At 53.3% G+C, this 8,613-nt stretch overlaps 1 protein-coding gene across 4 annotated transcripts in view; it reads right to left on the bottom strand.

The window, feature by feature from the left end:
* Positions 1-545: 545 nt before the first annotated feature.
* Positions 546-8,613, bottom strand: part of LINGO1 (leucine rich repeat and Ig domain containing 1) — a 171,057-nt gene continuing 162,989 nt past the window's right edge. For all 4 annotated transcript variants that reach the window (XM_054168748.1, XM_054168749.1, XM_054168747.1 and 1 more), the window contains one exon: positions 546-2,491. In XM_054168748.1, coding sequence (XP_054024723.1) covers positions 638-2,479 — 1,842 coding nt within the window. In that variant the 5' untranslated portion in view covers positions 2,480-2,491 and the 3' untranslated portion in view covers positions 546-637. The remainder of the gene's footprint in view (positions 2,492-8,613) is intronic.

The following is an 8,613-nucleotide window of genomic DNA, read 5'->3' as shown; positions in this document are numbered from 1 at the left end:
AGGGTTTTTTTTATTATTTCAAGTTTTTCATAAAAATCCATAATTATTGAAATCAAAGTTACAGAAGAAAGTTCGTAACTTTTTATTGATTTTATTTCTCTTTTTTTTTTTCCTTTCCCTTTTTTTTTTTTTCCCTTTTTTTAAAACTTTTTTTTTTTTTTTTTAATTCCCCCACCCCTTCTGTTGTTTTTCCCTCTCAAGAGTTAATATCTGACACCAGAGTCCATCAGACAAGAGTCCTTACAAACACAGGAGTCCTGAAGACATCAGCTGGATGTTTTCCTGGTATAAAGAAGAGGAGGAGAAAGAGGTGGTGCCGGTGTGGGTGCAGTGGTTTGGGGGGGGGGGAGGGGGGGAGGGGGGGAGGGGGAGGAGGGGTGGTGGGCAGACAGAGGTCGGTATGTTTGTAGCAATGTTTGTTTCTGAAGTTTTGTTTTTGATTCGTTCATTTGTTCTTTTTTTTTTTTTTTTAAAGAAAAAAAGAAAAGAAAAAAAAAAAGAAGAAAGAAAAGGGAAAAAAAAACCAAAACAAAACAAAAAACCAACCCAAAAACGAACAAACCAAACCACAACCAACCAACACCATTATTATTATTATTATTATTATTATTATTATTATTTGCAAACCGTTGCCTGGTTAAATCATTTTCATGTTGAACTTGCGCGGCGCGTCGGCAGAGCTGATGCCCGCGTCGGACTTGCGTGGCACGTACTCGATTTCGATGTTGTGCTTGGTGTTGCCTTTCCCCCGGCTCCACAGGAAGAGGAGCACCAGACAGAAGAGCACGACGCCCAGGAAGGAAATGAAGCCCATGGTGGTGGCGATGATGAGAGTCTTGATGTCAAAGGGGAAAGGCACGGTGGCGCGCGTGCTGTTGGCATCGCTCTCGTTGGGCTGGTTGGAGATGAACGCGAAGGTTTTGTTGGGCTGGTGGGGCCAGTCGGGGGAGTAGCTGCGCACGTGCAGGTGGGCCAGCATGGTGTCGTTGCCACCCGCGTTGCTGGCAATGCATAGGTAGGTGCCATTGTCCTGGATCTGGGCGTAGCGCACCTCCAGTGTGCCGTCGGGGAAGACAGTGAGCCGCCCATTGGTTTTGGTAGAGATGAGGTGCTTCCGGGGAGACAGCCACATGATGCTGGGGGGCGGGTCTCCATCTGCCCGGCAGACAAAGTGGACTGTGTGGCCTTCGTCCACGAAGATCTGCTGAGGTTTGCGGTCCCGTATCCGTGCTCGGCGGCAGGTGAAGTAGTTGGGCAGGAGGACGTCGGGGAAGTCTTTGAACTCCTTGCCCTGGACGAACTCGGGCGTGGCGCAGGTGGGCTGCTGCTTGTTGAAGTTCAACCTCCATCGCCGCCGGAAAACCCAGAGCAGCCGGCAGTCGCAGGCTAAGGGGTTGTTGTCAAGGATGAGCGTCTCCAGGTTGCCCACCGAGTGGAAGGCCGACTCCTCCAGAGTGGTCAGCAAATTCCCCGACACGTTCAAGATGCGCAGGTAATTGAGGCCGCGGAAGGCAAAGGGCTCGACCATGGTGAGCTGCCCTCCTACCAGCTGGATCTCCTGCAGCCTGAGCAGGTCATGGAGCATGGAGCCCTCAATGGTGACGATGGGGTTGTAGGACAGGTTCAGGAACCGGAGGTAAACCAAGTGCCTCACCGACACGTATGGGATGGACGTCAAATTGCAGTGGGTGATGGACAAGGAGGTCAGGTTCAACCCATAGAGGCAGTTGGATGTCATAGTATCCAGATAGGGCCAGTGTGAGATCTCAAGGACCTTGAGCCGGTACAGCCTCTTGAATGAGTAATCCCGGATGGTGTTGATGTTCAGATGGCGCAGCCGCAGCACGATCAAGCCATGAAGGTGAGACAGGGCCTCCGTGGGGATGGAGGTCAGGTTGCATTTCTCCAGGGTCAGCTGCTCCAGGCTGTTGAGGCCACTGAAGGCCCGGTGGGAGATGTAGACAAGGTCGTTGTCACCCACCTCCAAAGACTTCAGGTTGTACAAGTCCTGGAACATGTAGTCTAGGAGGATCACAATTTTGTTCTCACTAATATCTAGCTTGGTAAGGTTGCTGAGTCCGGTAAACACCCCCAAGGGGATCAGCTTGAGTCTGTTACTCCTGAGCCCCAGCGTCCTGAGGTTGAAGAGATTGTTGAAAGCCCCAGGTTCAATGGCACTGATAATGTTCTCATTTAGCTCCAGCTCCTCCAGGTGTGGGTAGTTGGCAAATTCATCCTGGTTGAGTGTCTTGATGCGGTTCTTGCCCAAGTCCAGCAGCTTGGTCTCAGTCGGGATCCCCTCTGGCACGACCATGAACCGCTTCCGGTGGCACAGGACGGCACGCTCCTGGGCAGAGCACTCGCAGCGCGGCGGGCAGCCCGTGGCGGAGCCAGACAGGATGGATCCCAGCATCAGCAGGAGAATTGGCTGCCAGCAGGCCAGGATTGGGCTGCGCATACTCGCCTCCCCAGCTACCATCCTATCTCTCACCTGCAGGTAACAGGGGAGAGAAAAACCAAGGTAGGGGTGAGAAAACAACGGGCACAGCTACGGCAAAAGGTTCACCCTTCCGGTAGAGCTGATGTCGAGGCGAGAGGCACCACTGAGGCAAGAGCAGAGGCTCTTATTTTCCAGATGAAATCCAGCCCTTTGGCTACAGGACCATCTCTCCTCCCCACCCCCCCCCCTACTTTCCACTGGATGACTGAACGTGCACAGACTTTGAGTGGAAAGCCTTGAGGAATCTGTGTCAGACAGACCTCGCTGCCTCAGCTTCTTAAAAAAAAATAATTTAATACTAAACACATCCATCTACATCCTATTTTAAGCTCTTGAAATTATTCTGTTCCCTGTAGATGGAGCCTGAATATAAAGGCTTCTTTGCAAACACCGGAGCTGAGCATGGGATCAAGCATCTGGGGGAACCCTGCTTGGGGTCAGCTAGGAGCAGAGTGTCCGAGTGGGGAGCAATGGCAATGGCTCCCTGGGAACCAGCCCCTTTCCTCCCAGGCTCCTCCAGGCTCCATAGCAGCCTGGGCTTGGTGTCCCTGGGCTGTGGTCCCCCCCTTTGCCTCTGGGCCATGCCTGCCTGTGAGGTGAAGCCCCACAGTGCTCACCTCTGAGAAACAGCAACAGAGCTCATGTGGCTACAGAGCAAGTATAGACTGATGTGAGGTCTGGAGTGTAGGGAGTAAGAAAGTCTATGGGGTAATGGGATTCATGTGTTTAGGAGATCTGTGGGGTAAGGAAGTCTGGGGAGTAATGGGGTGTAGTGGGGTAAAAGAATTATAGGGTAAGGGAATTTGTGAGGTAAGGGAGTCTATAAGGTAAGGAGGTCTGTGGGGTGATGGGTTCTATAGGGTAAAAGTGTATGTCTGGTAAGGAGATCTGTGAGATAAGGGGGTCTGTGGGGTAAGGGAGTCTATGGGGTTAAGGAGGTTTGTGGGGTAAAGGAGTCTGTGGGATAAGGGAGTCAGTGGGGTAAGGGAATCAGTGGGGTAAGAGGATCTGCCTGCTCCCAGCCAGGAAGGACCTAGCCTCCCACTGCCTTCCCCAGCAGGGCTGGGACACCTCCTCAGGAGTTACGTTCTGGCTTGTGCCCTGTCCTCCAACCACCCCAGCCCATTAGCAGGCAGAAGTGAGCATTTCCCACTGCACTGCCTCTGTTGCATTTATTTCCTTGTTGCTGAAGCTGTTAGAAGGGATCAGATCATATTAATATTACATATTAGCTGTAAAGCCGCTCCGGCCCGTGTTTATATCTATTGTTACGTGCACGCTCCGCATTGCTCCCACTACTGCTATTTATGGCTATCGCTGGATCTGCTCAATGCATTACTTCCACTGGCTCTGTTTGTATCCATCATTATCTATCCTGTACATTACTGCTTCAGCGCTATTTATGGGTCTGGTCTGCATTCTATGCATGGCTTCCGCTGCCTCACTTTATAGCCATCATTTCGTACAGATATATGACCCAAAGACAACTTTGGTTCCCCCCCCCCCCCCAAAAAAAAATTGTTCAAAAATCCCTTTGCAAGATGCCAGGATGAAAAAATGATGGACTGGCCATAAACACATCCACCAGCACCATTTCTGAAACCACCAGGCCTTGGTGCACCACCCAAGTGGGTGGGGGTTAGCCTCTCCTCCCTAGTATCAGGTGATAGAACAACAGGCAATGGCCTGAAATTGTGCCAGGGGAGGTTTAGGTTGGAGATTAGGAGAAATTTCCTTCCTGAAAGAGTGGTCAGGCATTGGAACAGGCTGCCCAGGGAGGTGCTGGAGTCACCATCCCTAAAGATGTTCAGAAAACATGTAGACATGGCACTTTGGAACATGTTTTAGTGGCCATGGTTGGGTTGATGGTTGGACTTGAAGTTCTTAGAGATCTTTTCCTATCTTAACGATTCAATGATTCTGTGACTCAATTTGTGAGGTCCTGGTGTCCCAGTCCCAACAGCAAGCCTCCTGTGGCTTCCTCCCAGTTTGCTGTCTTTCTCTGTCCCCTTTCCCTGCTGCCTCTGCAGTGGGGCTGGTTCTTGGGGACCACCCAAAGTACATCACCCCCAGAGTGGAGTGGTGCAGTGCCAGGAACCAATCCTACACAGCTCCCCTGGCAGTGCTGCCAAGCTCCCTCCTGCCCATCCCAGTCCAGTGGAAACATTTCAGTGGGTTCACTTGGGCCTGGGCCAGGCAGCAAAGAGCCATTTGCTGGGTATTTACAATCCATCATTCCCCATGTCATCACGTCCCTAGTGCTGACAGTGCTGGGCAGCCTTACAAACACAAGCTGGGCAGCTGCTACCATTGGGGTGCCACTGGGATGGGACCTGTTGGAGGGACGTGCCTGCACCGCAGGACAGGATGGCAGCGCCAGTTGGCAGCTCTCAGGCAAAGGGCAACACTGGATTTACACCCCAGGCTGTGGCACAGCCCAGGCCAGAGCTGAGCTGCTGGGGTGCCCCATGCTCCCCTTCTTCCCCATCCTCCTGCCTGCGAGGTGCTGGTGGCATTGCTGCTGCCCATCCTGCTTGCCAATGCAGGCGGCCTGCGTGCGGCCTCCCTCAGCCGGCGTTCCTCAGAAACCAATTCCCGCTCCTCGCAGCCATGCTGAGAAAGCCATCAAAGGAAGCCAAACACCACATGCAAAACAAAATACAGTCAAGGGGCTTAATTATACCAGTGCTGAAAAGACCTCAGCTCATTAGAGTGCCAGGCAGCCGGCCTTATTTGGCCCTGTGCTGAGCTGGAATTTCAGCTCTGCTTGCGCGTGCAGCCACGCATGGATCCCTGCTGGGCATGGGGAGAGGATCAGAGCCCAGTTCCACTGCCCCACACGTGGCTCCTGCCTCAGCCCAGTCCTCCCCTGGGTCAAACTCTGCCTCTCCACCAGCAGGAAGGGGGATTGCAGCTGCAACCCATCTGGCTCTGTGCTGTGGTCCCCACACCCACCTCAGTGGAGGGGCAGCAGCCAGGGCTGCTGGAACGAAGTGGTGGTGGTGGTGGTGGCCAAAGTCTAAGCACAGAGTGAAATCTACATGGTGCTAAAGACCAGCCAAGCCCACTCGTGTGGAATTAAAGCCTAGACACACCTCACATGTTATTAGTTTTCAGCTAAATTTAAATCTGTGATAAATACAATCCGTGACAAAAACATCTGTAATCTTAATAGCCAGAGTCATGGAAGAGCTTCAGGAGAAAGACAATGAATAAGCTGAAAAATACTCGGCTAAGATGAGCTTTAAATCACTTCTGGTTCCCATTTACTCCTGGCCATTTCAGAGAGGAGTGATTGTGCCTCAGGGTGAGATGGATATTAAGAGGTGCCCTCCAACAATTACTCGAATCGTAATTTTTGTGTGCGTTGAGGTCAACAACCCACACATGGCTTTACACCCCCCCAGAGAGATTGAGCTTGTGTCACATCAGCCAGCCTCACCCCACAGTTAGGGATGGCCTTTTGGCCATTCTGTGCCCGATGCCAGCTGCGTGAAGGACTGCAGCCACCTCGTATGGGCTTGGGTGACGCTAGGGAGAGGGTTTGGTATCACTAGAGGAGAGACAGCAGTGGTTGTTCCCAGCAATTGCTGCCTGCAGGAAACCAGGAAGTGACGGAGACAAAGCACCACCAAGGGCTTCCCAAAAACTGAAGCCCTCCCATATTTACACTGAGGGCTATGAACCGTGCCTGAGCCATAGCCCAGCATGAGCTGCCAGGCAGGATCAGGCCACAGATGGTGATGCAGAGGCCAGGCCAGCCCAGGGAGAGCTGCAGCCCCTCTGGCATGGCCAGGGCTCTCATTTCTCACATTGAAAAACAGTTGATAAGAAAGGAGCAGCTGCTGGACTCACTGCTTCTAGGCCATGAGCAAACCAGTGCAGACCAAAGCAAAAGTCATGCCCAGAGCCATGGCATCCACTGATCCTTGTCCTCGCCACCCTGCTGCCTGGGGACGAAGGCTCTGAAGTACAACCCCTCCTCCTTTCGCTGGGGAAAGACTCAGCCCAAGAGGCACAGATGGGCCTGCTGGAGCCATGCTGCCTTGGTGCTAAATGCAGCAGGACCTGCTGAGTGTCTCTGGCTGGGAGCAACACTGGGAGGAAAGATGCTACTCTGGACCTGTGCCTGTCAATGCAGCCCAGAGCTGGGCTGGAGCATTGGCATCCACGGGGTTCTCATCACGATGGGCACAGGCTGCCCTGGCATGGTGACGACACAGGAGGAAGCCCAGGCTTGGCACCTGGGTTTGCTCCCCAAGAGGTGGGCAGCACACCTGGACACACCCTCGGCTGTCACTGCTGTCCCTAGGTTGTCCCATGCTTGTTGCCCCAGAGGGGTGCCCAGTGGCTGGGGTCAGGCCGGTGTTCCTCGGCACCGTGCAATGTGTCTGCTGCGCTGAGAGTGAAGCAGCAGCAAAAATCCCTGCGTCAGCTCTCACCCCCACCTGGCAGCCATAAATTACAAGGGAGACAGTCACCCTTGAACCACATGCTTTTGGAGCATCAGATGACAACAGGCGATTTAGGACAAAGCAAGCCACATCCCCAGTGAGGGGGGCACAGTGCTGGGGGGGCTCAGCAGGGTTGGGGAAACACATGCCCCACCCCATTCATCTCCTGCTGTGGTGCTCTGGGGCATGCAGACAGGGGACACAGGTAGGGGCACAGGTCAGCCGTGGGCTCACCTCCATCTCTGCTCTGCCAGCTTCACACAAAGCTGCTGAGACACAGCCCGCGGAGTCGTGTGCTTGGCTCCTCTGAGCTGCTCCAGCTAAATCAAATTTTATTGAACTTGACTACGTTTTAGAGATAAAGACTCCAGGTTTACAAATAAATATTTAACAACCTTTCCTGCTGCTAAAAGAGTTGCTTATCCAGACCCCAGGCTCTGCGCTAAGTGTTCCTGTAGCTATCTGCAGAGCAGCAAAACAAAGGGAGAAGCTTTAATTTGCCAAACACGTTCCTGCCCGTTTCCTCCTCTCTCCATCATTCCCCTGCATCCAGCATGCGTCTGTGGGCCCTTTTGCTTTGTCTCTCCACCTGCTCCCTCTGCCTCCTTTTTTTCTCCCCAGTCCCTGGGGAACAGGTGTTTCCCCCCTCCCCAGTGCCCAGGGATGGTCAGGCATGGGTGAGTGCAGGGGCCGGAGCACATGGGCTGGAGGGGGTGGTTTTCCTCCTGGTACCATGCTGCTTCACAGGGATAAAAAGAAACCAGAGAAAGCCTAAAGCATGCCCTGAGTGCTGCCAGGGCTGGCTGGTGGGCAGTAGAGGGTATGGTTGAAGGCACAGCGCTGGCCTAGGTGATGGGAAGCTGCTGCTGCAGTCCCTGTGAGCCTGCAGTAATGGCTGGGTTGTTAAGAAAGAACATGAGAACAGACTGCCCTGTGTCCTGTCCTGGTCCCAGTTCCTCCACAATCAGCACAGGAGGGTGTGAGAAGAGGAGGAGAAACAGGCAGAAGGTGAATCTTTCTCAGGGCAGTGGGGACACATAAGCAAGCCATGCAAAGCTATGAGCCACAGCAGGTCAGCCAGAGAGACCATCCCCAGTCTCCTGAGCTGCCCAGGGTCACCAGCTCCTGCTGCCCACATGAGGTGTGACTCTCCAGCCCAGGGCTTCTTCTGCTCAGCCTTCTGAAGTATCTGCTTTCAGCTGCTCCCAGGCAGGAGCCTGGAATAGGCGTGTGGCAACCTGATCTGCTCTGGCAGTTGCTCTCAGGTGGTAAAAGAGCACAAAGAAGTATTCAAGACACAAATCCCCTCTCGGCACCAACACCGCCAGGCTGGCACTAGAGCCCCGCAGCAGCCGCCCTGCTGAGGCATTTCCTCCTGGCAACAGGCTCATCCATCCAAAACAGGGTGCCCCCAGCACCACAGGGCACTGAGTCAGGGAAGCACCAAGGGCAAAAGTGTCAGGCACTGGAACAGGCTAACCAGTGCAGTGGTGGAGTCACCATCCCTGTAGGTCTTCAAAACACATGGCACTCTGGGACATGGTTTAGCGAGCCTAGTGGTGTTGATGGTTGGCCTTGATGAGCTTGGCAGGTCTTTCCCAACCTTAATGATTCTATGAAAAGGGGAGAAGGATATATAGGGGGAAAAAAGCTCTGAAG

Source organism: Dryobates pubescens, chromosome 17 (genome assembly GCF_014839835.1).
Source record: "Dryobates pubescens isolate bDryPub1 chromosome 17, bDryPub1.pri, whole genome shotgun sequence".
In the NCBI taxonomy this organism is placed as follows: Eukaryota; Metazoa; Chordata; class Aves; order Piciformes; family Picidae; genus Dryobates; species Dryobates pubescens.
Note: the sequence above shows the minus strand (reverse complement) of the source record. Positions and strands in the feature narration are given on the sequence as shown.